The sequence below is a fragment of the Eschrichtius robustus genome, chromosome 13 (assembly GCF_028021215.1).
Source record: "Eschrichtius robustus isolate mEscRob2 chromosome 13, mEscRob2.pri, whole genome shotgun sequence".
NCBI classification, from domain to species: domain Eukaryota; kingdom Metazoa; phylum Chordata; class Mammalia; order Artiodactyla; family Eschrichtiidae; genus Eschrichtius; species Eschrichtius robustus.
This window is the reverse complement of record NC_090836.1, coordinates 97,034,545-97,060,285: the sequence shown is the minus strand read 5'-3', so window position 1 is coordinate 97,060,285 and position 25,741 is coordinate 97,034,545. Positions and strand designations below refer to the sequence as shown.

The following is a 25,741-nucleotide window of genomic DNA, read 5'->3' as shown; positions in this document are numbered from 1 at the left end:
GCTGCAAGACTCATCTTTATCAACAAAACACATTACCCCTAAGATGGGTATTAGCACCGTCATTTTGCGAATTTCTGCCAATAACGCTAAAATATCAACCACTTATCTGAGGAGGCCATTTACCAACAGGCATGTCAGATCCCATTCTCTAACCACTCATGTGTGACCTTGGACAAAGAACTTAACCTCTGAGTCTCAGTTTTTTAATCTACAAAATGGAGATACTACTACCTACATCCTAAGGCCACTGTAAAGACCAAATAAGATAACATGTAAAGCATCCAGTCCACAGCTCAATAAGTGGTAATTACAATTTTTTTCACCCAATCATCCTAGAAAAATCTTCCTGGATGAAACTAGCCACCACAGTTCACTAACTGTTTCTCCTTTTGGAAGCTCTCAGAGCCTTATGTCCATCCCCACATTTAACCGTAGCAAGTATATAAACTTATAGCTTCTAATCTTTTCCTCAGGAATCAATCTGTTCAACCCATCTATTCTCTCCCTTCACATCAGTTTTTCTTTTCAGTATTATCAGTATTAATCTACATATAGCTTCTCAACTTTAAAATACTGAGAAGGACTTCCCCAGCTACGTGATGAAGCAACACTTCCCTATCCTGGAACATTAAATAAGTTGGTCAGGAAATAAAGGTGCTACTCTCTGCAACTCTGCCCTGCAATTTCCCACTGTTTCCAGGTTTCTTCAGCACCTTGGCCATGAATTGACATCTAGCTCATCTGCTTGAGTCAAGTGTATCTCTTACAATTTCCTGAGTTGACTCATCAGAGCTTATACTTTGAACCTGGGTGCTGGGTCCTGTGCATCGTGTCCCATTACCTCACACATTTCCCCTGACCATCCTCTCTCTGAACTTGGCCAGCCTCGTTATGGCATTAGAGGCACCAGACAGGACCACTGTGACAAGGTGCAGTACCAGCTTCTAAGTGCTCAGCAGAGACTAGAGGGAGAGATCAGTTAGCTGCAAGGTAAAGTTCTCTCCTGTTTGGATCAAGTTTCATGCAATTTTGCCACCACAGACTAGAAAGTCACAAATGTTTTCAAAAGTCGTTAAGCTTCTCTACTGTAAGTATTCAACAACAGGTAGGAGGTGGTATCGGTGTTCTATCTTGCATCAGCTGCTATTTAATCTGCACAGGGAATTATCACTTTATTCAGTTCACTTCAAACATTTACTGAATAGTATGTAACCGGCCGTATAGTAGGTTTCTTACATACAGTTCTCATTTTTACAATGCATCTGTACTAAAAAGATGATGGTGCTGGAGAACTGAGAGGTTAAGAAACTTTCCCAAGGTCACAGAGCCTTTTTAACTGGCAGGGCAGGAAAGGGAACCCAGCCCTGTCTGACTCCCAAGTTGGCATTCTTTCTTTTAGCAATGTTAGGCACCTTCGAAACACCAGTCCCAAATTATACCTAATTTTTTATTCCTCCCACCCCCAACGCCAAGCAGAAGATGAGCCCTTAAATCCTGCCCACCTTCTCAAGAGCTCAGAAGACACGATTTAAATCGTCCTTCGTTATTCCAGTCAAACAACATAAGGTTCCACTCCCAGAATGGCGAAATGATGGGTCACTGCCCATCTTTCACTTCTGTTTTGGGTGGGTTTGTAAAGTAGACATTCTTCAGACGTCCTTCTCCCGGACTGAGCGACTACTTAATGTTTCCTCTCCCGACACCAGGAAGAGCCGCAGCTGCCTCCCTGCTCCCCCTTCGGACTACATGATCCTCCCGCGCGCCCTGCCCAAGCCACCTCCGACCCTAGGCTGCCGTGGACAGTCCACGGGGAGAGCCACTCTCGATCTCGGGGGAGGCGGCACCGCGTGAGGACGACCACTGCACGAGTAGCTGCCGGCATCCGGCGCCCTCGTTCCACGTGGCGGAGCCGAGGGGTTGTGATCTCGGCGGGAGCCGGACGGCGGGAGGCCGGGTGGGCGCCGCCGCGGAAGGACAGCGGTGCGGCGGGCCGCCGGAGCCGCCCCTCGCCGGGGAGCCCGCCGCGCGTCCCGCACTTACAGGTGGGTGGGCTCGGCCCCTCCCGCCCCCGCCGTCGCCCCGGAGACTGCTCGGCCCCACCGCCCGGTCCCCCTCGGCGCCCGGTCCCCTCGGCGCCGGCGCCGGCGCCCGGGCCTACCTTGCTGGTGAGGTCCAGCTCCGGTTCGCCGTTGAGCGCCTCGCCGTCCTCGCTGCAGTCCGAGTCGAAGCCGCCGTGGAGCCGGGCGGCAGCCGCCGCAGCCCTGGCCGCCCCCGGAGAGCTGGGCTCGGGGGCGAACATAGAGGCAGGGACCGGCGAGTCCATCGGGAAGCGACTCCGCTCAGCCGCCATCTTTAATAACTTAGGCTAATTCGTAGCCGGCCTCCCCTCCCTCCTCATCTCATTTGCCTAATCTATGCGCAACCCCGCCCCAAACCTCATCAGAATAATTTATGCGAAATTTCTCCAGCCGCGTAGAGGATGACACGTATCTCTAGCTAAGAAACAATCGACCAGGCCTCTCAGCCACCAATCGCTGCAGCTCTTCAAGCACCTAATGAATAATTAATGAGATCCAAAGCCCAACAACAAATGTCTGAGACGTCACGCGCCTTGATCGTAACTTGGGAGGGACAGCACCATCTCCACGCTACCTGCCAGGAGCCTTCCCGCCAATGGGAGCAGAGCAGGGCACGACTGACACAGCAGCCATACAATGAGAGAAATACACACAACGCTTACCTTCACCGCCCATCACTCTCCTCGTTTTCAGAGGCAGTGCTCAGCTTCCCAATCCTGCTGCTAGGCAGTTGGGGGCGGAGAGCCTTCCGATGATAGACAGGTGAAAGGCCCAATCCAGTCTTCGGATAAGTCCCGCGCCTCGGGCCACCGCCCACGGAGATAGTAAACTGCGCAAGGCGCCTCCCACTCAACTCAGTGACTCCGGGAAGTCACCGAAGGCTGATTTTCGACCTGCTGGCAGCCTCCAAGCAATTTTAACACTAGGATCGATGCCTGGAATACTACGGCAGCCAGAGCGCGGCAATTAACTGAACGCTGACCTTAGGGAGAATTCTCCATTCATTGCCTCTGCGGAGAGTGCAATTACACGACCAAAACGAGGCAACCAGCTCAATAGAAGCCAAAAGTACCTCAACACATTTGTGAACTGTAAGGCCGAGATCTAGAGTCTGTTAAGGTAGTTTCCTATGGATGATTCTTTCTGTGTCATCAGCTGTGTAAAACCCAACCCAAAACACTATCAACAGAAGTTTTACTGTCTTGAATTCCTCTTCCAAAAGACTGAAGAGCTTTATGAAATTAGGGATTAGTCAAACTCTAATAATGCTGGCCATGGCCACTCGTCCCAGGCAGCAAGCAAGAAAGAGCAGCCGGGGGCTTCCCCGGTGGCGCAGTGGTTGAGAGTCTGCCTGCCAATGCAGGGGACACGGGTTCGAGCCCTGGTCTGGGAAGATCCCACATGCCGCGGAGCAACTAGGCCCTTGAGCCACAATTGCTGAGCCTGCGCGTCTGGAGCCTGTGCTCCGCAACAAGAGAGGCCGCGATAGTGAGAGGCCCGCGCACCGCGATGAAGAGTGGCCCCCACTTGCCGCAACTAGAGAAAGCCCTCGCACAGAGACGAAGACCCAACACAGCCATGAATAAATAAATAAATAAACCCAAAGTTTAAAAAAAAAAAAAGAGCAGCCATTTGAGAAGATAACATACCCAGATTTAGGGGTTTGGAACACAAGATTTTGTGAGCAAGAGGCAGGGGTCCAAAGAGGCTTCAGTTTCAGGGATCTACTTGAGAGTTAAGAGGCAACTTCTTGTTCCTGTCTGCAACTACGATCAAATCTTTTTTTTTTTTTTTTTTAAATATTTGGCTGCACCAGGTCTTAGTTGCGTGGCACGCGGGATCTTAGTTGCGGCATGCGGGATCTAGTTCCCCGACCAGGGATTGAACCCAGGCCCCCTGCATTGGGAGCGTGGAGTCTTAACCACTGGGCCACTAGGGAAGTCCCCAATCAAATTTTATCTGTACAAACACAGCTGGGAATCTGGGATGAGAAGTCATCCAACTCCAAAGGTCTTGATAATAGTTCTTCAATTTTTTTTTTCTGGCGAAATTGCTCACCACTATCCTACATATGCCTCTATGAGGTAGATAAAAAAAATATTGAAATCTCAATTTAGCAGAAGAGCCAAATATTATGGCATTATACTCTAGAATAATATTGATATCTAGAATCTTACCAACAGGCTCTTCCAGAAAAAGTTCAAGTTCAGAATGTGCTGACACCTGATGGTAAGCTAAAAAACATGCCCTTCTCATTACAGGGCTTTACCCAGAAAAAAAAATATTCTCAGAGAAGGTGCTTCTTGAATAGAGAAATCTGAAGTCACATTTTAGAGAGGGAATTCCTTACCATCTTTACATCCTCTTTCGGAAGACAGGTTAGAACCTAGGTTCAAATCCTAGGTCCACTATTTACTAGCTATGTGACCTCAAGCAAGTTAATTAACCTCTCTGTGCTTCAGTTGTCATCTCAAAAAAAAAAAGTACCTACCTAACAGGTTAGCAGTAAATGAGTTAATGTAAGTAAAGCACTTAGAAGAACAATGTTTGCAAGCCTCAATTACGAATCATACACAAATATAACTGTAATCCTTAGGTGGCTTACAAATTATAAAAATTTAAGATAATTCAAAAGTTGTCTGGACGAGGGCAGAGGACTCCCAACCACATGGTAGGCACACAAGCAAATGTGTTAAGTGATAATTCTGTGTTTAGTGTAATGGTGTTGTTAAAAAGAAACAAGCCCAAAATGGAGTCACTTGTGTTGAGCCCCACCAAGATTTAACACCTAACCTAACTGCAGTTTCAACCTCTATCAGGAGTAGAATCTTAAACCAATCACTCTGGAATTTCCTGAACAACACTAGTGAGGTAATCTGCCTGATAAGACCCCTTGCTTCCTATAAGAGAATGTGACCTTCCCTAATACAATCCACTCTTTCTTCTGCCTATTAAAAACTTTCCATTTTGCACAACTCCTAGGAGCGCCTTTCTATTTACTAGGTGGGATGCTGCCCGATTCATGAATTGTTCAGTAGAGCCAAGCAGATTTTCAGATTTACTCAGTTGATGTTTAAGTGTTGAGCTGTGTTGAAGCAGGATTAAAGAAATGACTGAATGCAGTGTGATCTTTTCTTTTATTGTTTTTCCAACTTCCTGAACAAAAATCCAAAAGGATAGCAACACTAAAGTGGATGATGAATATTTGCTGAATCCTTCCACATGTCTTTGGGTAAAAAAAAAAAAAAAAAAGGAAAAACAATCCATGTGGGACTGAGTTCATCTTCCTGACACACACAATGCACTTACGCCTTGAGAAAACTCAGAGGAAAGCTCTATGGCCGCCACTGTGAGACCAGACGGGAACCCGAAGGCAAAAGGGCAGTGGTCTATGAGCAGCAAGCCGAAATACGACACCAAGGAACTGAAATAGGACTATTCCACTTGAAACGTGACTCCCGGGCGAGGCACTTAACCTCACAGCTCCTGGAAAGTGAGGGCGGTCGGGCCCACTAAACAAGAGAATTTGCGCCCGACCGCGTCAGTAAGGTTCTTTGAAATCACCTGGCGAACGGCATGCTAGACAAACATAACACGGCCAGCGCAGGTGAAACTAGTCCGGGTTCGCGAAGCACTCTGCCCAAAAAGCCTGATCAGAAGGACGGGAGGGCTGGGGAGAATCGCTAAGTGTAGCCGCAGGATGGGTCGCCGCCCCGGAACTGAGCCGACGCCCGGGGGAGGAGAGGGGCGGGACAGGCATCGGGGCGGGACTCCCGCCGGCCGCCCGGCCTGCCCAGCCCCGGAGGGAGAGAGCAGAGAGAGGGTCCGGGCACCAGTCGAGGAGCCGGGCACTAGCTCTACCTGCGGCGAAACGCCGCTGCAGCCGCCGCCGGGCTACCCACCCTACACCGCCAGGGGGCCCAACGCAGCCTGCACCCGTGAAACAGACGCACGGCGGCCGCGGCCCCAAAGCCGGCGCCGCTGACGTCAGGCCGACGTCAGAGGGGACGCCGCGGCGGGGCGGGAGTTGGGACGGCGAAGGAGGGCGTTATCGGAGCACGCGCCGGGCTGGGGCCGCTGACGTCGGGCTCAGGTGCGCGCGCTCGCTCGCCCGCCCGAGCGCGGCCCAGGTGGCGGCCCGCAGCTCCAGGTGGCGGCCTGCAGCGGTGAGGGGGCGACCGGCGGCGCGTCCGCAAGCTGTCCCGGCGGCGCGGGGGACCGGGCGGGGGCAGGGTTAGGGGAACGGCGGGAGGGCTTGCACTCACGTGACGGGTGGGGAGGTTGGGGTGGGGGCGGCGAGCTGGGTGGGCCCGGGCCCCCGAGGGCGAGACGAATTGTCCGGCCCCACCCCTCGCGGGCCTGCCCGTCGCAGTGCAGGACCTTCCTTGGGGCTGGGGCCGGACCCGCCGCGCAGCTTCCCTGGGCAGCCTGGTCCTCTGCGGCGGCCCGCCCGACCGCCGGAGCTGACAGGAGTTGTCTCCCCCGTAGGGCCGCGGCGAGAGGGTGAGAGTCCGCGCTTTCCGCGGGAGCTGCGCCGGCTTCGGCCCCGCGGGGTCCCACCGTACCCGAGAGGATGGAGAGACTCCCCCGACGCCCCAGCAGGGCCCGCGATCCCACGCTGGCCGGCCCTCGCTAGCTGCTCGAAATTTGCGTTTTATCCACCACCTAGGCCTTGTCTCCTGAGTCAGTGGCGTTGTGGTTCCAAAGAAATGGAAGAAAAGGAGCGATGTGACCGACTGCGTTCGGTCCTCCTGCCTTGAGGCCTGGTTGGCATTTGCAGAAAGGAAAATACAGCAAGAAAATCGTGTTTTTTTGGAAGGGGTAGAAGAGGAGGGTGGGAGAAGGAAAACAAGGTCTTAGATTTTATATGATTTTTTAAAACTTCTGCACTTCGACAGTGGTGGCAAAATACACTAAATCCAAAAGTTATCTTTCTTTTGAGAAGAGGGGGATTATTTTTCCTTTTGATTACAACCTTTTCTCCCCGTGACAAAGCATAAATCATGGACACCAGAAAATAAGGTAGACCTCAGGAATCCTGAAAAGACTGAGAAGCTTACATTCCTCCTCAGGAGGGAAGAGTGGGGTGGTTTTAGCCCTCTCTGGAACCTAAAACGAAAAACATGAGTTGCGTGCCATGGAAAGGAGACAAGGCCAAATCCGAATCATTGGAGCTGCCCCAGGCTGCACCCCTACAAATCTACCATGAGAAACAGCGCAGGGAGCTTTGTGCTCTGCACGCCCTCAATAACGTCTTCCAGGACAGCAATGCCTTCACCCGGGAAACGCTGCAAGAGATTTTCCAGAGGTAGGGGCCTCCTTCTTGGTGTCTCTATACTTTTGTGGTCTTTTTGAATTTCTGTGCGTGGGGCAACGTCTCTGCTGCATAAACCTTCAAACCAACAGGGATTGTTAGCTGAATGCTGTTAGCAGGTATAAGGGACACAGGAATGGGAAAGAGAATAATCAGGACCACTTACTGAGCACTTACAGTGGCCTGGGCACCGTGCTAAGAGCCTCAGTGGTGTTATCTCAAGTGATCCCCTCTACAGTCCACTGGAATCTGTTGTCATTTCCATTTTATGGATAAAGACAGGGCTCAGAGAAGTTCAGTAATTTGCCCAAGGTACCATAACAAGAGATGAAGCCAGGCTTGAATCCAGGTTTGTTGTTGCTGTGCTGTTGACCACTATGCAGTTAATGCCTCTCAAGTCCTGCCCCCAAGGAGTTTAGAGTCTAGAAGGGGGACAAGATATGTACACACTCAGTCACCTGTCATCAGAGTTGGAGTGTAGTGGGTTCCATAAGAAGGGTATATACACAGTGCTCAGCTTTTCTGCGAGGCCATGTGCTGGCCTTGGTGCTCTTCATATGGTGTTTTGTGTAGCTCTCCTAACAGTAGATTTACTGTCTCTATTTTACTGATAAAGAAACAGAAAGAAAGGTCAGGTAATTTGTCCAAATAGCTTCTAGGTAGCAAAGCTGTGATTTGAAGCTGACTCTAGGTCCCCTCCCCTTTCTACTTCATTCTAGAGGGCCTTTCTTATCCACTTTCCAAATGCTACCGGACAGGTTGATAGAAGTTCAGCTTTCTTCTGTCAGCTTTGATGTTCTAAAATTCTTCTCTCAAAGGGTATGAGAAATGGTTCTGCAGTGGCTGGTTCAGCACGTGTGCTGTCCATAGCAACTTTGACAGTGAGCCTGTCTCACTACTCCAGCTTATAAAGAGTTATCCTGCTCAATTCTCAGTGCAGAGAAAGCCCAAGAATTCTTCAAGCAATGTATATTGGCAGTTCCAGAAGACCCTTCTCTGACTCCATTCAGAGATGAAATGATTGCCCCAGAGGGCCTGAATTACAGCTGGGAACAACCTATTTGGGGTGATTTATGAAGCATAGGTATGGACCACTTACCCTGAAAGAACCATAGGCCCTCTCTTAAAAGAGTGTTAATCCCAGTGTGCTGACAAAATTGTAATGAGAGTAATTATTTTCCAGTGCCAGTAATAACCATAGTAACGCCTTAGCAGGGCAGATGTGTCCTTTGCATCATGGCCATCATCTGGCAAGTAGAATTAACTCTTCTCAGGAAATAGGGCCCTAGGAGGTGAGATAATTTGTCTCAGATTGCTAGGTCATGTAACTGAAAGTAGAAAGGAGGCCAGTCCACTAGACTGCTTCCTTTTGGCCAGCCATTAATATATCTTCTACTCCGAATTGGATATTTGCAGATTATTTCCTAATCGAAGTCTAGGGAGAAGAAAAAGACTGACAGTGAATCCTTGAATGTGCTTGGTACTTGGTACTCTGTAACAGTCCTGCAACAACCTTATCAGTAGTGATCCTAGGAAACTAGGGTTCCATTTAAGCAATTTGCCCAGTTTCACTCACTAGTAAATGTCAATTCCAAGATTCGGTGTGTCCATTCAGAAGTTTTACACTTCTCTAAATTTGGCCTGGATCTGACATGATGATGATCACTAACACAGATGAACACTCAGCTCTGTGCAAAGCACTGTTCTGAGTGCTTTCCTTGTGTTAATTCACTCCTGACACCAATCTTAAGGGTAGATCCTGGGACTTCCTTGGCGGTCCAGTGGTTAAGACTCTGCACTTCCACTGCAGGGGTCACCGGTTGGATCCCTGGTCAGGGGGATAACATCCCACATGCTGTGCGGCCAAAAAAAAAAAAAAAAAGGTAGATCCTGTTATCTTTCATCTTTCCAGATGAGGGAACAGAGTTCACAGAGCTGTTAGTTGTAGGATTTGGTCCCAAGCTTTGTGAATGGAGGGCCTGCTTTCCTATCTGCTCTGCTACTTCCTGAGTATTGGGAAGGTGTCTAGAGCAATTGCATCATCAGTAGCTGTTCACCCTGCTGGAAAGTTGGGCCTGGGTTTGAAGATGTGGGCTATGAGCTGTTTGTGGATAATAGCAGGACTCTTTCAGCTGTGTTTTCCCTGAATGAAAGAATGCTAAATATTTGCTAAACACTCACATGGAACCAAAGTTCTATTCTTGGCTTTTGAAGCTTTAGCAAGTTGTACTACATTCCCCCAGGTACCTATCAGCACAATGTAAAGATCCACCTCAGAGTAACAGCAGACCAGTACATATGAGAATATATGTACCCTGCCACTCCAGAGGTGGAAGTCCGTATGGAGTATTTAATATGGGAAGATTCTGTGTGGATAAATAGAAACAAAGAAGTGTGAAAGGGATGAGAGGAAAAAACAAAGGGAGGAGAGGTGAGGGAGAGGAGATAGAATTTTTTAAACAAACATTTACTAGCTGCCTTCAGTATGCCAGGCACCACTACACACTGTAAAGAAAACAAGCTGAACAAGACTCAGCTGCTGAGAAGTACATCTTAGAACTGTCCACTGACCTGGCCTTGAGAAAAGACTTAAGTGAATTTAGAACCATGGAATTCAGAGCAGTCTAAAGGGAAAAAGATAATCTATTTGGATTTTAACAGAAAAGAAGAGTAATGTTGGCAGTAATGTTAACTAGATAATTTTTAATTCCCACATCTTAAGTTCTATGCTTTTTTGAAGATGTGGCTGATGAATGGTAGAAATGGGACAAAATTTTTGATTAATGTCATTTGTTGAGAGGAGGTTCATCCTAGAAGTTGAATTTTAGCCAGACAGAAGAAATACACAAGCAGGGTGGAGTTTCAATGCAGTTGTGGGTATGAGATGACTCATGGTTGGAATAGAAATGAATAGGAATGTAGACAGGACTAAGCTAATGACTCGGCAGCAACACAGGAACAGGGAAGAGAGGAGTCAGGTGTGACAGGCTCAGTCCAGGATTTGAAGATAGTGGTCACGATTGCAGTGATAGCAAAGAGATCATTGGTTTGAAAAGGATGAACAACTGAAATTGGAGAAAAGGTCAGACTATAAGAGACTACAGATACTGGTGAACATCCTCTACCACAGAGAAGCCCTCCTGCCTCCCCATTAAAAAGTCCCTGAGCACACATTTAAAGGAAGGAGCCACATTTAAAGATATGGTGGTTGTAAATTGAGAAAAGGTGTTGTTGAGTGTTAACCTCTAGAGATTTAAATTTTCTCATCCAGGGGCCAGGCAGAGTCCTCCTCGTCGTCGTCATCGCCAACACCTACAGAGTACTTTTGTGCCTGGCGCTGTGATCTGTGCTTTATGTATTTAATCTGTGCTTTATGTATTTAATAATTTAAAAACACATTAGGAAGTTCTGAGCCATATTTTCTAAGGTCACACCTCAGAACTTATAAAAAGGAAAAAATTAAGGGAAAAAAGGAATCTTGATGAAATGTTTCCACATCTCCTTTTCATTCAAACCTGAAACATCACCTTAGCCAGACACAGTGGTAACTACAAGAGAGGACCAGAGACTTAACTGAGGGCACAGACATCAGTGGAGAGACCTGGACGAGAACCCATCTTCTCAGTTGTAGATCACTTCAAATCTTGTGGCTCTAACCTCTGCCTATGGTGACAAAAATGAGAGGCTAGCGTATAGTCCAGAATTTCCGTGGAAATAATTAAGACAGTCCTGAATAGGAGTTTGCCGAGGAGTCCCAAGAAGACATTCCATTGGGACAGAGTAGAATTCCCATGGAATTCAGTGGGATCAGTGTGTTGAAATATCCAGGAGACTGTTCACTGTAGCTTTAGGTTTAGAGGTGGAATCCTACCTCTGCCACTCAGTAGCTGTATATGACTGTACAAGTCACCATAACCTCTTTGTACCTCAGCTTCCTTACTTACACTATGGAGTTAATTTCTATCTCAAGTTTGTTGGAAGGATTAAGCGATAAATCTCATAAAAATAGCTAACACAGTGGGCACTTGATTATTGTCAAAGTAAAAACAAGCACTGGTATAATGGGCACACTGGATGGATCCCACTTATTCAAATGGCCGCTCTTCTAGGAGTGAGATGGAAACCATTCTTAGCATTTCCTATATTGATTGGTTTGACAAACACATGGTTATGCAGTTGCCAGTGCCCAGCTGTGAGAGATAGAGAGGAGATGAGTCATCCCCTTGGCTTTGGGAATTTACTATTTTGTTGGACATGTATAAAATAAATGAATTCTTCAATGGTCCTATAAGATAGGAATCATTCCCATTTTTACAGAGAAGCTCACAGGCATGGAGATTAAATCTCAGAATTGATATTGATGCTGCTTGGATGTGAACTCAGATGTGTGTGGTCCTCCTGATCTCCCTCCTTTTTCTACCGCACTGGAGCCAGGAAGGATTCCATGGAAGAGGTAGGATGTCAGGTTGAGCTTGAAGAAGCTTTAGGATTTAGCTTGAAACAGGAACTAGGATAAAAGAAGAGAGGCCACGTGGTCATGGTGCCTGAAGTACGCTAAGCCCAATGAAAGGGAAACAGCAGGTCAAGTGGGGCTGGGAGGGTTGGAGTTGGCCAACCAGGCAACTGGCTCCACTGACAGTTCTTATGTAAGTGAGTGAAATGATACCTTGGTGAAGGTGGCAGGAACATAAAGGCTGAATAGGTGGAAGGAGCATTTGGAAGCAAGGAGGTCAATTTAGGAACCTGTTTCAAAAAATCCAGGTGTGGGACTTCTCTGGCGGTCCAGTGGTTAAGACTCCACACTTCCAATACAGGGGACGAGGGTTCGATGCCTGGTCGGGGAACTAAGATCCCACATGTCACATGGTGCAGCCAAAAGATTTAAAAAATTTTTTAAAAATCCAGGTGTGAGGTGAGGGGCCTCCAGTTAGGGGAGAGATAGTAGGAATAGACAGGCAAGGATTTGAATCTGAGATTGAATATGTAGGACAAGGAGAAGAGACACTTGGAACACTAGTCCTAGAAGGTGCACCGCAGAAAAAAATGTGTGGTCAAACCAGTTTGGGAACTGAAACCTTTTGTACACCCTCTCCCCAAGACTCAAGGTAAATATTAGCATATTAGGGGCTTCAAGAAAACCTGTAGGAGACCTGTTTACTTGATTCATTCAGCTATTGTATTAAATGCCTCTGTGATCCTCTGAGGAGCGCACTGGGGGGAAACGCAGCACTAAGGTTTGAGCCTGGTAGGGAGTTAGATGGTGAAAGAGGTGGAAGACTCAGCAGTCTGTTTGCTGGAACCTTCATGCCTCTACTGGCTGGAGACTTCTCTGAAGGTATTGAGAAGCTACTGAAAAGTTGGTGAAGGGAGAGGAACTTGATATATCTTCAGATAGACTTTCATATGCTTTCTCATTTAATCCAAGTGCCCAAGAACCCACTGAGAGCCTTTGTCGTATTAAGCTACATTTTAGGCCCAGGCCAAGGGACTCAGCTGGCCTTTCCTCTTATCAGCCCAGTGCCACCAGCCACTCTGATTCATGAGTCCTTGCCGTAAGACAGCAAGCAGAACTTTGGATTCAAACAAACCCGAGTTTGAATCCTAGTTCTGTCCTTTATAAGGGAAGTGATCACGGGCTAGTCATTTTAAATCACCAAACTTCAGTTTCTAAACCCATAAAATGGTAATAATTCATAGCTTCTTATAGGTTTATTGTGAGGATTAAATGAGATACATATATGAAAGCATCTGTCATCAGGCATGGCAGAGAAGTTTTCACTAAACGGTATTTATTTTCACAGGTAGAACAAAGTTTGGTTGCAGAGTGGAGTTTAGTGTCCTCAGATCCCCTTCTTTGCTAACTCTGGAGGCTAGCATATAAGCCCTTATTATTTTAAGGGTCCGCTAATATTTACAGGGCAAGAGAGAGGGAAAACAAAATAAACATGGAAAACGTTTCAACAAACGTCCCTTGAGCACCTATCACGTGCCAGGTATTCTTTGAGGTCTGGTGATGGGTAGAGAAGGCCCCTGCTGTCATTCTAGTGTGGAAAAACACACAAGTCAGAAAACACGCCCAGTAGTAACACGAGCTGTAATTAAATTAAAGCAGGTGGATGTAAGAGGAAATGACTGGGAGAAACGTAAGGTTGGGGGGTCAGAAAAGGTCTCTAGGGCAATAACACTTGAGACCCAACAAATGAGGAGCAGACCAAGTGGAGATCTAGGGGAAGAGGATTCCAGACAGCGGAAACAGTGAGTGCAAAGGCCCTCAAGTGAGAAAGAGCTTTGTGTGTTCAGATAGCAGAGAGAAGGTGTTTGTGCTAAGAGGTAGGGATGAGGTCAGCAGAATCCTAAGGGCCTTGCAGGCCAGAGGAAGTAGTTTAGATCATATTTAAGTGCTTTGGGAGCCTTGGAGGGTTTAAGTAGTGGCAAGAGTATGTTTTATGTTGGAAAAATATCAGTATGGTTGCTGTGTATAGAGTATAAGATTTCTTAAGTTTTTAGAGTTGACCTAAAGATCTGATTCTCTTCTGGAGATGGCATTCAGCAACCTCCTAGACATCCGCTCTCCACTTTTATTCCTGAGGAACTCACGACATTTCCCTTCCTCCCCTTCACACAGAGGTGAAAGGCATGCTGCCCCTTCCTTCAAGATGGCCTTTCCTCAGGTCCTGGCCTGCGCAGCCTATGAAAGCAAATTAATAGGATTGGGAATGCCTTCAGAACTGACCTTGTCATGAGATGGAGGAGTGGCTAAAGAGGCCTGGGCAAAGATGGCTTAAAGCCAGTGAGCAAACCAGACTGCAGTTGAGTTTTGTTTATCTGGTACAAAAATTTTTTCCAATTTGTGTTTGTTTTTTTTTTTTAATTCAGGTATTTTACACACGTGTATATTCAGAATACCTTTAGGTAGTTCATGAATTTCAGTTTAATACGGGCCTTACTACTTTTTATTGCCTTATGTGGCCCCAGTTCATACATTTATCTTACCTGTCTGAGCCCCTGTAGGCCTTTGAGTATTTAATGATTGATGATTACCAAGTATGCAAGCCTTAAATAGAAAGCATTTAAAGTGTAAGAAATAAGAGTAAGAAATGCTACCCATGCAATCAAAATATCAAATACTATTTTTAATGTTAAAAAAAAGGCTGTATCAAGGCAGGAAGATCAGCAAGGAAGAAGACAGCAGAAATGGGAAGACCGGGGATTTCATAGATGAGACTCCTTCATGGAACATTCTCTGTATCCATTGAATTCACTGGAGACACACTTTCTAAATGGCAGGCAGATAGGCCCCACCGCTACTGAATTATTGTTTTTCATAAACGGAAAGGTAATCCCTAGGGCAGCAGGAGCCCAGACTTCAAAATACTTTGGTAAAAACTCGTTACATTTATTTGAATGGGAGGAAACAAGCTTCCAGGGGCAGTGGTGTAAAGTGCTCTTTTGTCCCTGCCAGTGCAGGGCCAGGAGGGGTTAGGTTGACCAGCAAGTCTCAGCTTTCCTCCTTTCACATTTGCAGGTTGTCTCCAAACACCATGGTGACCCCCCACAAGAAGAGCATGCTGGGAAATGGGAACTACGATGTGAACGTCATTATGGCAGCACTTCAAACCAAAGGCTATGAAGCTGTTTGGTGGGACAAGCGCAGGTAACTGAACCAGGCTTGACTTGATGAGAACTGGCACTCAGCTGGGGAGGTGGCCAGTGGTGGCGTTACAGCTGGGGAATCCTGGGGAGTTGGCTGCTGCAGAGCCTGACACCGTTTCTGTTCTGCAGGGATGTCGGCGCCATTGCTCTCACTAACGTTATGGGCTTCATCATGAATCTGCCCTCCAGCCTGTGTTGGGGTCCACTGAAGTTGCCACTCAAAAGGCAGCATTGGATCTGTGTTCGAGAGGTGGGAGGTGCCTACTACAACCTCGACTCCAAACTGAAGATGCCCGAATGGATTGGAGGCGAGGGCGAGCTCAGGTACCTGTGTGGCTGACGTAGTGGCAAGTTGAGCTTATCTTTGGACAAAGGAAATGAAATTCCTAGCTCCTTGGATCCTCTCCTTATTGTTACTTAGAATCATAGGGTTTCAGACTTCAAAGACCTGAATCTTTGATGGCCCAGGAAGACATTAAATCCTGTTGGTAGAGAAGTCCCATTACCTGGGATGCTGGCTTTCTAGTCTGGCGGGACTGGCATTGTAACGTTCTCCAACTTGACAGTATAGCTGCCAGTTCAGTGAAGGGAAGGGCCAGAGGGGGGTAAATTTCCCTGGAACCAAAGAGGAAACTCTTTATTCTTCTTCTTCTTTTTTTTTTTTTTTTTTTTTTTTTACAATTAGAAGTCCTTTAGAGTACTTTGGGCTCTGTTCCTCACAGAACTGGCTACTGTTGGCAGTAACACATGAGGATGAGCAAAAATTCAGATTGGAAATTTAACTGGACAGATTGAGGGGTAACCAAATGTGGACTCCTCCAAGAACAGATCACTACTAGAGTGTTTAGGGCAGCCAAGGGTATAAATAACAAGGGTCCTGTCTGGCGAACACGTGGCCCCAAGACTGGAGTTTGCAATTTTACTAGTATTTTCATTTTCTCTTTCATCTACCCTTTTTTCCTGTAGGAAATTTCTAAAACATCATTTGCGAGGAAAGAACTGTGAACTCCTGCTGGTGGTACCAGAAGAGGTGGAGGCCCATCAGAGTTGGAGGGCTGATGTGTAACACAGTTCTGCCCAGCCTTCCCTCACCTCAACCCCCGAAATCCTCTGTGATGTGCTGTGGCCTCTATAGTGGGTCTGCCCTTGCCATGTCCCCAAACGTCTCATCGGGTTTTTCCCCTCAGATTTGACAGTGCAATAGGACAGACGTGTGGACTGTTACAGAACCAACCAGCGTTACTTGTTCTGGGAAAGGAAAGTAGGCGCTCTGTGTGCTTAGGGCAAGCTATGGAAGACTTTTGTTTTATTTAAGAGAGGAGAAAGAAAGGTGGGTCTTAGCTTATTTCCCCGTTTCTCTGAGGACTTGCCAGAGGCTCTGCTGGAGTTCACTGCTGCTCTGACTCACCTGGAGATGCTGCCTCCACTTCCCCTTTCCTGGCAATCAGTGGGTCTGAAGACACAGTACAGGCAAAGCCCATGTGACAGGTTTGAAGGACTTAGAGCAAAAAGGCCTCTCAGGAAACCATCTCCAAAACTGCAGCAGCAGTACAGCATGCTGTCTCCAACCCTTAATGCCGCCCTTACCCCGTTTTTAAGAGTGGTTTATGGCCATCCTTGGAGTTTTATAATGAAAAGTTCTCTAATATTCCATGCCGGGTGGTTGAATCCTGCGATATTCTAGTGTGACAGGGTGAGCTAGATACCTAAGAGGATGTGGCCAGAACCAGGCTGGGGCAGGCATGGGCAGCCTGTCCGCCTCACTCCAGCATCGTCCCTCCCACTTCACTGCATGGCATTGGTTTAGGAGGCTTTGGGGCACAAGATAGGTAAAAGGGCAGTTTTCCCAGCTGACCCACTCTGGCAAAAATCAGGAAAAAAATAAGACTGCCTTTGACATCAAATTCTAGTTTGAGACAGAGTTGGGCAAGGAAAGTATTGGGAAGATAAGCCTTCAGAGACTTGGAGCAGCTAGAATGGGTAGAGAAGTCCTAGGCTTGGAGTCACTACAGTGACAAGAAGCAGAGCCCTCACGTTGGGTGGATATGTGCGTTACGCTTTGTCATCTCTCTGTAGCTTCCTTTACAGATCAACTGAGAATGGACCCGCCCCCTACCTCTTTAAATAGTTGTAGGCCACTTTTCTCCCCGTAACTTGGGAAAACAAAAGGAGAAGCAAGGGTCATACTACACCGCCTGTCACCACAGTGGCTGTGGTTGTCTCAGGGCAGGCGGGCAGGCAAGGATGGCCTGTCCAGCCCTCACAGGTCGGTGGTTTCGGCAGGTCTGAGGTCTGCCCCACTGGCCAGACCTCTCCAATAGCAGAGCCAGCCTGGGGCTTGCATGTCCAGCCTGAGCAAGCTTAACGGGACGAAGCTGAGGCTTTCTCCCCACTGTGACTGGAGTGCATGTTTACACCAGCACTTTTTCTGCACATGTATCTTCAATCCAACAAGGCCATTTTTTATGCTGAGTAACAGAGGCCACCAAGCGGCTACTGCATTACACCCTCTCAGCAAGTGGCCGCATTCTCTTCTGCACCATTTTCTACACCAGACCTGCTTGGCACCACAGGGAGCTCTTCGCCCCTGCACAATGACATTCCAACCACCACCAGCCAGAAGTTACAGCCAACCTTGCTGATTGTCACAAGCAGGACCTTGGGTCCACTGGCACTGTCAGTGACGTAAGCCATTTCCTGGGAGGAGGAGGAAACTCCTCGCCACCAATCTGCTTGGGCCTGTGCAAATGGCACTTCAAAGGAGTCCCCATGCACTTGGAGTCCATGAGCCAGTGGGATATATGCAAAGACGCTTAAACATTTCAGGGCTGGTTTCTCTGTTCATATCCAATTCTGGTGCTTAGGAACAGGGACCTATGCTGATGCCCAAGGGCAAAAAGCCCCACTTCCTTTAAGAAAGGGGGCAGGCCTGACCCAGATGCCCAGTAAGGGGCAACCCTAGGCTTTTTGTTTTTCTTGCTTTTATTCCTTTTTGTTGGCCTTGTGCTGGGTTTGTTTACAAAAGATGTATTTTGTTTAACCAAATATTAAAAATGGAAAACTCCATACATAAATTTCATCTGTCTGAATTCTGTAATTATGTACATTAAAAAAAGTGAAGTTTAGTATGATGCTGCTTTGGAAGGAATTCACTACCACCATAAGTCATCTTTTAGAGACATACTGTGCTTTTGGCCAGGCCTCTCACTTCAAAAATCCAGACAAAATACTCACCAAGTAGGACTTGATTCAAAAAGAGCCCGAGACACTTTTCGATTTAATTTGTAAAAACTAGACTCCACAGTATGAAGAACCCTAACCCTAATCTTAAGTACAAGTTTTCTTTACTGACAAGTGACTATTCTTCCCTGGTTAACAGGTGGAAGATTATGTATTTATACAGAGGACCTGGGAGGCCCCAGCACCAAGTACATAGCAGGATTCTGAGCCAGACTGCCTAGATTTGAATTCAGATCAGGGATTTTCTATTCAGCCTGGAACAGATCACTTAACCTTTCTGGGACTGTTTTCCTCTTCTGTAAAATGAGAATACTACCACCTCCTAAATTGTATAGTATAGTTCCAGCAACCCACATAAAAGACTTAGTACTGTTACTAGCACAATGCCTATAAAAATGTGTGTGAAATGGAAAAATTACAAAGTTCAAAGATAGGGCTACAGTTGGATTCACTGTCAACAGCTCATCAGCAATTACAGTTGATCCTCAAACAGCACAGGTTTGAACTCTGGGGGTCCTTACACGTGAACTTTGTTCAAGAAATACTACAGTGCCACATGAACTGTGATTGGTTGGACAGCAGACACGTCGAGGGCCAATGAAAAGAGAGATGCATAGGCTTTTGACTGCAAGGAGGGTTAGTTCCCCTAACCCCGTGTTGTTGAAGGGTCAACTGTATTTTCAAAAAGAACAAACCCAAGATGTTCTATTTGCAACCTTCCTATCCCCAGACTAGATAGCAATACTATGTCATTCCTTACAAGTCCTTTATAATTATTGTGGTTTTTCTTTTTTTTCCCTTTGGCCGAGCTTCACAGCATGTGGGATCTTAGTTCCCCAAACAGGGATCGAACCCGTGTTGCCTGCAGCGGAAGCACAGAGTCCTAACTACTGGACCACCAGGGAATTCCCCCTTTATAACTGTATAATGTCATTGTAGACTGTGCAAGTACGTGGACCCAATCCTTTGCTGGTGGATCTGAAACTGATTGCTTGAACTCAGAGAGGTTCTTGGTCAGAAAGACGAATTTTTTTTTACCTTTGGGAATTTAACTAATTTGGGCCTAAGGGGTCAGTCAGTATTAAACGGTGGTGCTGGCTGAGGTGAGAGAAAATGTGAGGGGCAGTTTTCTTTGCCCTTCTAAAATGGTCTAAATAATTTCAAGGTATGTATGACAAGCACTTGGAAGGCATTTTTGGTTGGAATCATTTTTTAATATTTAAATAGAAAAAGTGAGCACTGACTTTTTTTTCTCTTTTAGACACACACACGTCTAACAGCCAAACTATGCAGAGGCAATGAGCTCCTGCTCTGTCCTCCACAGTCCCCATCTTGTGGTTGAAGCTGTTGCCAGCCCTCCCTCCATCCTTTCCAACATACACAGAAATTCACAGCACAGCTGTAATGCATTTTCTCTCGTGTGCACGTCCCTCTCCAACATCCCCATTCTTGAAAAGCAAACAGTCGTTAATGGTCAGGGGCACATCCTTCCCGATGGCATCAGTTCCTACCCCACACTGGGATAGTGAGGAGATCTTCCGTCAGAAGTAATTGAATGAAAGGGGTGGGATGGCCGGAGCTGGAGTAACCGTCTGTACTGCTGCACTCTGGTATCAGAGTGGGGACGGAAGAAATAAGTCAGGAGAGCATGGAGGGCACAGCTGCAGGCGAGGAGTCTCTCCATGAGACGATGTGGGGAGAATTCCACCCACCAGGTTTAGATCGATCGATGTGCCAAAGTTAAAAAAAAAAAAAAAAATGAAATAAAATCAAAAAAAATTCCAATAATCAGCAGTTCAAACACCAGTGAATTTTCAAACTTCTCCCACCAAGACAGGCCAAACATAGCAGTTAACAATCTAGATCTTTCCGGGAAGTGAAGGTAGAGCCCCGGGCATTCCTCCTGACAGCCCCGTATTAGGCCCTAGAAGTATCTGGGAAAGAAAAGGAAGGGTGTAAGGCACGGTACAGACCTAGGGCTCTCATCTTCACCACACCTGTCCAGGCAGACAAGGTCTGCGAGAACAACGCTGAGGGCGCAGTCAGGCACCGAAAAGAGTGCGGGTCGTATCCCAGTCCCCACCAGCGCGTTACCCGCCCTACCTATAGGTGCTGGAGGAATAAACGCCCTGCGTCTCCACTACTGGCCAAAAGCCCAGGGTCCGGGCTCACCTGCCGCTGCTGCAGCTGCTGCTGCTGCTCCATCTGCAGCTTCTCGGTCTCAAAAACGACCGGAAGCACCAGGATCATGAAGGAAGTGGTTCCAACCCACAAGGCTGCCCTGGAAAACCTGCGGCGGGAGCGGGAGCATGATGGCAAGACAAAAACACGCAGCTGCACCGGGAACGCACCAGTCACCAAATCGCTCACCCTGCACGCTCCAATGTTTTTGGTAAGCGTGTTCTGCCCAACTCCTGCTCTGTACTCCCACCGGAAACAGGAGGAGCAGTTCCAGGGACGGTGCATCTAGTGAGAGCACTCTGAACATTCTCCTGAGTTCTCACGGTGCTACTTATACACATCACTTACATCGCATAATCTGAGATGATCCTCACAACGACCCTGCCCAATAAGAATCCTCACTTTACAGACGAGGAAATAAAGACCAAGAAAGGTTGAAGTAGCGTCAGTCCAAGGTCACTCAGTGATCTAGCTGGCGGGCTGCCCTCCAACCCAGGTCTGCTGCTCCCAAAGCCCGTGTTCATTCAGGGCACCTCAGTCACCCCAGGCACACGCCAATGTCTTTGCCCTCGTCCCTTACCTGTACATTTTTTGAGCCACGAAGAGGGAGAGATCAAAAGTGGCTCCAGCCGCGGACCGGACTCTCTCCGGGAACATCTCCGTCAGACCCCACAGTCTCTCCGACAGAGTCTCATCTAACTGTGGTGGAGGAGGCGCGGATATGGGCCAAAGCAGCGGTAACCACCCCCCGACGCCGGGACATGCCGGTCCCCTGGAGCTAGGGCACCCCGGCCCCAGCGGGGCCTCACCCCGCCTCCCGGAGACACCTCTGCTCGGACCTCTCCAGGCTCCGCGACGCGCCTTCGTCCCGCTCCTGCAGTACGCGGAGCCCTCACCCCCGCTCCCCGCCCGCACCCTCCCAGCCCGCCCCGCGGCGCCCAGTACCTCCTCGTCGTCTTCCTCCTCCAGCTCCTCCTCAGGCTTCTCGGCATCGCCTTTCGGAAGCAATTCGTCCGGGGACAGCGGCACCCCAGGGCCGGCGGCGGCGGCGGCGGCGGCGGCGGCAGCCATGGCTGTGGGGGTGGGGGTGGTGGTGGGGGACACCGGAAGCGGAAGAGGAGAGGCGAGTGCAGCGCCGACGGCGGACAGAGCCGCCCTTCCGGGAGCCGGAGGCTGGAGGGCTGGGGAAGAGCGCCGCCCTCTGGTAGGCGGGCTTCACCGGCCTTCAGCAAAGGGCAGCTGGGAGGTTGGATAACGTGAGACACGTGGGAAACTTATTAAAGCCCTGAATCGGGGTGCGTCAGCGGTAATTCTGTTCTGTGGGCTTAGGGTGAGCCCGAAAATCTGCATTTTAACAAGCCTCCCAGAGATCACACGTAGACAAACACGAATCCAGTTTCATTTCCCTGAGGGCTGTGTTTGGTAGGAGTAAATTAGAGATTTGGAGATTTATTGGTCTTCTGGGAAAACGTCAAGTAAACAGTCCCAATGTACTAAAACAAAGGCGAGTGTGTACCAGGCACTGTTTGTGCGTGCGAAGGGCGGGGGTGGGAGGGGGCCCTCATTTAATCTTTACATCAACCCACTGAGGTGCTACTATCCCCATTTTTTTTTTTTTTTTTTTTTGGCCGGGCCATGCCGCATGCAAGAACTTAGTTCCCCAACCAGGGATGGAACCAGCGCCCCCTGCATTGGAAGCCGAAAGTCTTAACCACTGGACTACCAGGGAAGTCCCTATTGTCCCCATTTTAGAAATGAGGAGATTGAGGCACAGTACAGGGTTGCTGCAAGTATTTCTGGAGGATGGATTTCAAGACGTGGGTTTGCTGGCCAAAAAGTATGAACATTTAAAAATTTGGTAGGTATTAGCTAATTGCCCTCGGAATTATTATATCACATACTTTCACAATAGTAAATGGAAGTGTCCTTTTCTCCACACCCTCCCCAGCATTAGGTATTATCCATATTTTCATATGATGGATGAAAATGCTTCTTTTTATAATGTGTCCCACAAGTTATTAATACAAGGGTAATTAGATATACCTCTTTAGACAACTGACCATGGAACCGAAGAATCTCAGGATTGGACAGTCCCGATCCTTATCTGATACTTGAGAGACTTGTCCTGTGCTTACATATTCCGGGGAGGGCAGGCGGGGGGTTGCACTTTCTCCAGGTAGAGTCCTCAGTCCTCTTTATCTTTGGATAGGGCAGCTCTAACTACAAAAAGTCTTCATGTCACAAAAGGGTGCCTACTGTCTGATTCCATTAGATAAAAAAAGACAGGCAAAACCAATCTATGGTGAGAAAGGTAGTGATTCCCTTTGAGGAGGAAGAGGAGGTAATATTTGGGAAGGCAGGAGAGTTTCTGGGGTGCTAGTAAAGTTCTATTTCTTGACGTGTGTGGTGTTTACATGGGTATGCCCATTTTGGATAATTCATCGGGCTGTACATTTATGAATTATACTTTTTGCATGTATTTAAATTTTTTTTAAAAGTAGGCTTGAAACCAAGCAGGACCCTGTGGGTCCCTCCCGGGTACAAATCCTTTCCCTGTCCCTGTTTCTTGTTTGTAGGAAACAGGCTTCTTTCAGCTTCCCTGACCTTCCCTGAGTTCCAAAGGGCAGGTTCAAACAGTTGCTAATCAGGGAAGGGAGGGAATGCAGAAACAAAGGAGGAGCAGTCAAGAAACAGTGCAGCGATCCTGGTTCCTCCTCAAGAGATATACATAACCTTTGGGTTCTGCTGCAGGAACTAAGGTCCCCACGCAGGTGGAGGATGGTAAACTCAGGCTGAGAGCAAGATTCCTGCAGCACCGCCCTGTTACCTCACCACCAACCAATCAGAAGAAAGTCTGCACACAGTGGAAGACAAGGAAGACTCTGACCCTCTCCCCAAATGATTCTCCCAGAATCTTTGGAGTTGGTTTTTGGACATGAGTCCGCCTTCTCCCCAGGTTGCTGACCTCCTGAATAAAGCAACCTTTCTTTTCCAACCAACACTTGTCTGAGTATTGGCTTTCGAGCAGTGAGCAGCTGAACCTGAGTTCAGTAACAGGCTAGCTCTACATAAATGCAAGGGCAATCAAATGCCAATGGCTTTTGATTCTCTTATGGGCTCTTTTAAGAAATGCTGGAAGACCAACACTCTTGAAGGGTAGAGAAGGCAGTCTTATGTGGAAACTACAGACATCATTGACTCTGATGAAATAAAATTCATATTTTATGGCAAGACAAGAAAAACTTAAACATAAAATCTTTCTTTGCCTGTTTGGGCCTCCTCCCTCCCCTTTAGTGTGTATTGTGCACCTGCATTAACCAGACCTCTTTAGGAGATAACCTTCCTTCTTGTGAAAGGCCATGATGACCCATGACCCACTACTCCCTGTGTACACATAGATCTGGATTGTGTAAACTGTCAATAATACGTCATTTAACATATAGCACTCTGTCTCAAAAACTTATATAACTGTGCTTTGACCTCTAACAGATGGAAAAATTCTCAGAGCTTTCTGAGAGGCTTTCTCCAGGTTATAATCCTCAATTTGGCTCAAATAAAAGCCCCCATTTCTTAGATCGACTGATTAATCTTTTTTTTTTTTCCATCGACAACTCCAAGTGGAAAGTCACAATGCTAATATGAAGAAGTTTTTGGAAAACTTTGACCAATTAATTTTGTTTATATTCACAAACAGTACATGATTTTTTAAAAAATCTATGTTTAAGGCTGAAAGAGCTCTTTCAATATTTATGAAATTGTCAAAGGATTAGAAAAAATATTGGGAATCATGCCATGCAGAGCATTCAAACCTTAGGAATAGATGTGATGATCTAGAAAAGGCAAAGTGAGAAAGACAGAGCCCTGTGGAATCAGACAGGTCAGGGGGTACTTAGTCAAAATCATAGACAGAGAGTAGAATGGTGGTCGCCAGGGGCTGGCAGGGAGGAGATGGGGAGTTAGTTTTTGATGGGTATACAACAGCTTCAGTTTTACAAGATGAACAGTTATGGAGATGGGTGGTGGTGATGGCTGTACAACAGAATGAATGTACTAATATTACTTAACTGTATGCTTTAAAATAGTTAAGATGGTAAATTTTATGTTATGCGTTTTGCCACATAAAACAATTTAATTAAAAGCAAAAAAAAATCAGAGTAATAACAACAAGAAAAACAGAACAACTATCCCCCAAAAAAGGTCAGGGGTGGGGAGGGGCACCTTCTTCCCCCAATCCAAGAGATTCGAGGAGGAGCTGCTGGAGATGAAGGAGGGAAACCTTCACTGAAGGTTTCAAGGGGAAATGCTCAGTGGCAGCAAAGAAGACATATGGTAAGACTGATGCCAGCCCAGGGGCCTCAATCGAGGCACAACTGAGGGTGCCATCAAGTAAATGGTAATGTCCCATGCTGGGCACAAAGCTGACTCTGCCAGCTGGATGGTGACGAGGTGTTCTGGAAACCCACCCCCTAGCTCCTCTCATTCCCTATCCCTCAAGTCCATGGTCTCCACCTTTCCTGTTCCTGTCTTGTCAGAACGTGAAACTGGTAGTATAGTAGTTCCTAATTCAGTTCGCTTCCGTGTGGGGCGTAGATCCCTTTGAGAATTTTACAAAAGCTATAAGTACTCCCCCCCAATAAAACATACACATTAGCCCATATCTGTACAATTGTGCATATGGATCCCCTTGTTAAGCCTCAAACTGTAAGATTTCCTCTGATTTTTTTGCACTCCCTCCCTCACACCCGCAGAACTTTCCATCTCAGCTCTTCAGTAACAGTTCTTCCCTAATCTGACACTCAGCTCAGAAATTTACAAAACCGTTGTAGTGATTACAAATGATAATGTCAAGTAGACAGCACTATTTACTTGGGTGCCCCCAGAAGTAGTAGATTAGGTCAATAAAGGCTTTGAGGAGGAAGTATTTTAGCCAGAACCTAATAGATGTATCGGACAAAGAGGTAAATCTTTAAAGCATGTAGCATTTGTTTTTTCTTTTTTTTTGGCCACACTGCCCAGCTTTCAGGATCTTAGCTCCCTGACCAGGGATTGAACCTGGGTCCTCAGCAGTGAAAGCGCAGAGTCCTAACCACTGGACCGCCAGGGAATTCCTGAAAGTACGTAGCATTTCAATGGGGGGAAAAAAACCAACAAGGGTTAGGGTGGTGACATATAGCTGATTCTTTTTCCCATTTCTTACAGATTTTCATTAATAGGATTATCCTTGACTCAGCTCACACACCACATCCATCAGCAAACTTACAATTTGATGGTGGGC

At 47.3% G+C, this 25,741-nt stretch overlaps 3 protein-coding genes across 7 annotated transcripts in view; 1 reads left to right on the top strand and 2 right to left on the bottom strand.

Moving 5' to 3' along the window:
* The window catches only part of GTPBP1 (GTP binding protein 1), a 29,358-nt gene extending 27,003 nt beyond the window's left edge, over window positions 1–2,355 (bottom strand). For both annotated transcript variants that reach the window (XM_068560400.1, XM_068560398.1), the window contains exon 1: window positions 2,159–2,355. In XM_068560400.1, coding sequence (XP_068416501.1) covers window positions 2,159–2,350 — 192 coding nt within the window. In that variant the 5' untranslated portion in view covers window positions 2,351–2,355. The remainder of the gene's footprint in view (window positions 1–2,158) is intronic.
* Window positions 2,356–5,847: 3,492 nt separating this feature from the next.
* On the top strand, window positions 5,848–18,124 carry JOSD1 (Josephin domain containing 1). 3 transcript variants are annotated; one of them, XM_068561058.1, is made up of 5 exons: window positions 5,848–6,171; window positions 6,567–7,386; window positions 14,918–15,046; window positions 15,175–15,369; window positions 16,012–18,124. In XM_068561058.1, exons 2-5 carry the CDS (start codon window positions 7,202–7,204, stop codon window positions 16,109–16,111), a joined length of 609 nt encoding a protein of 202 aa, XP_068417159.1. In that variant the 5' UTR covers window positions 5,848–6,171; window positions 6,567–7,201; the 3' UTR covers window positions 16,112–18,124. The 3 variants fall into 3 exon arrangements, with proteins under 3 accessions (XP_068417159.1, XP_068417161.1, XP_068417158.1); XM_068561060.1 differs by having other exon boundaries at window positions 5,848–6,228; XM_068561057.1 differs by having other exon boundaries at window positions 5,848–6,244.
* A 1,353-nt stretch (window positions 18,125–19,477) lies between these two features.
* TOMM22 (translocase of outer mitochondrial membrane 22) lies at window positions 19,478–21,559 on the bottom strand. 2 transcript variants are annotated; one of them, XM_068561626.1, is made up of 4 exons: window positions 21,412–21,559; window positions 21,047–21,165; window positions 20,389–20,575; window positions 19,478–20,219 (listed from the first exon to the last, which is right to left on the bottom strand). In XM_068561626.1, the coding sequence occupies exons 1-3, from the start codon at window positions 21,535–21,537 to the stop codon at window positions 20,389–20,391; spliced, it is 432 nt and encodes a 143-aa protein (XP_068417727.1). In that variant the 5' UTR covers window positions 21,538–21,559; the 3' UTR covers window positions 19,478–20,219. The 2 variants fall into 2 exon arrangements, with proteins under 2 accessions (XP_068417727.1, XP_068417726.1); XM_068561625.1 differs by having other exon boundaries at window positions 20,458–20,575.
* Between the last annotated feature and the right edge of the window lie 4,182 nt (window positions 21,560–25,741).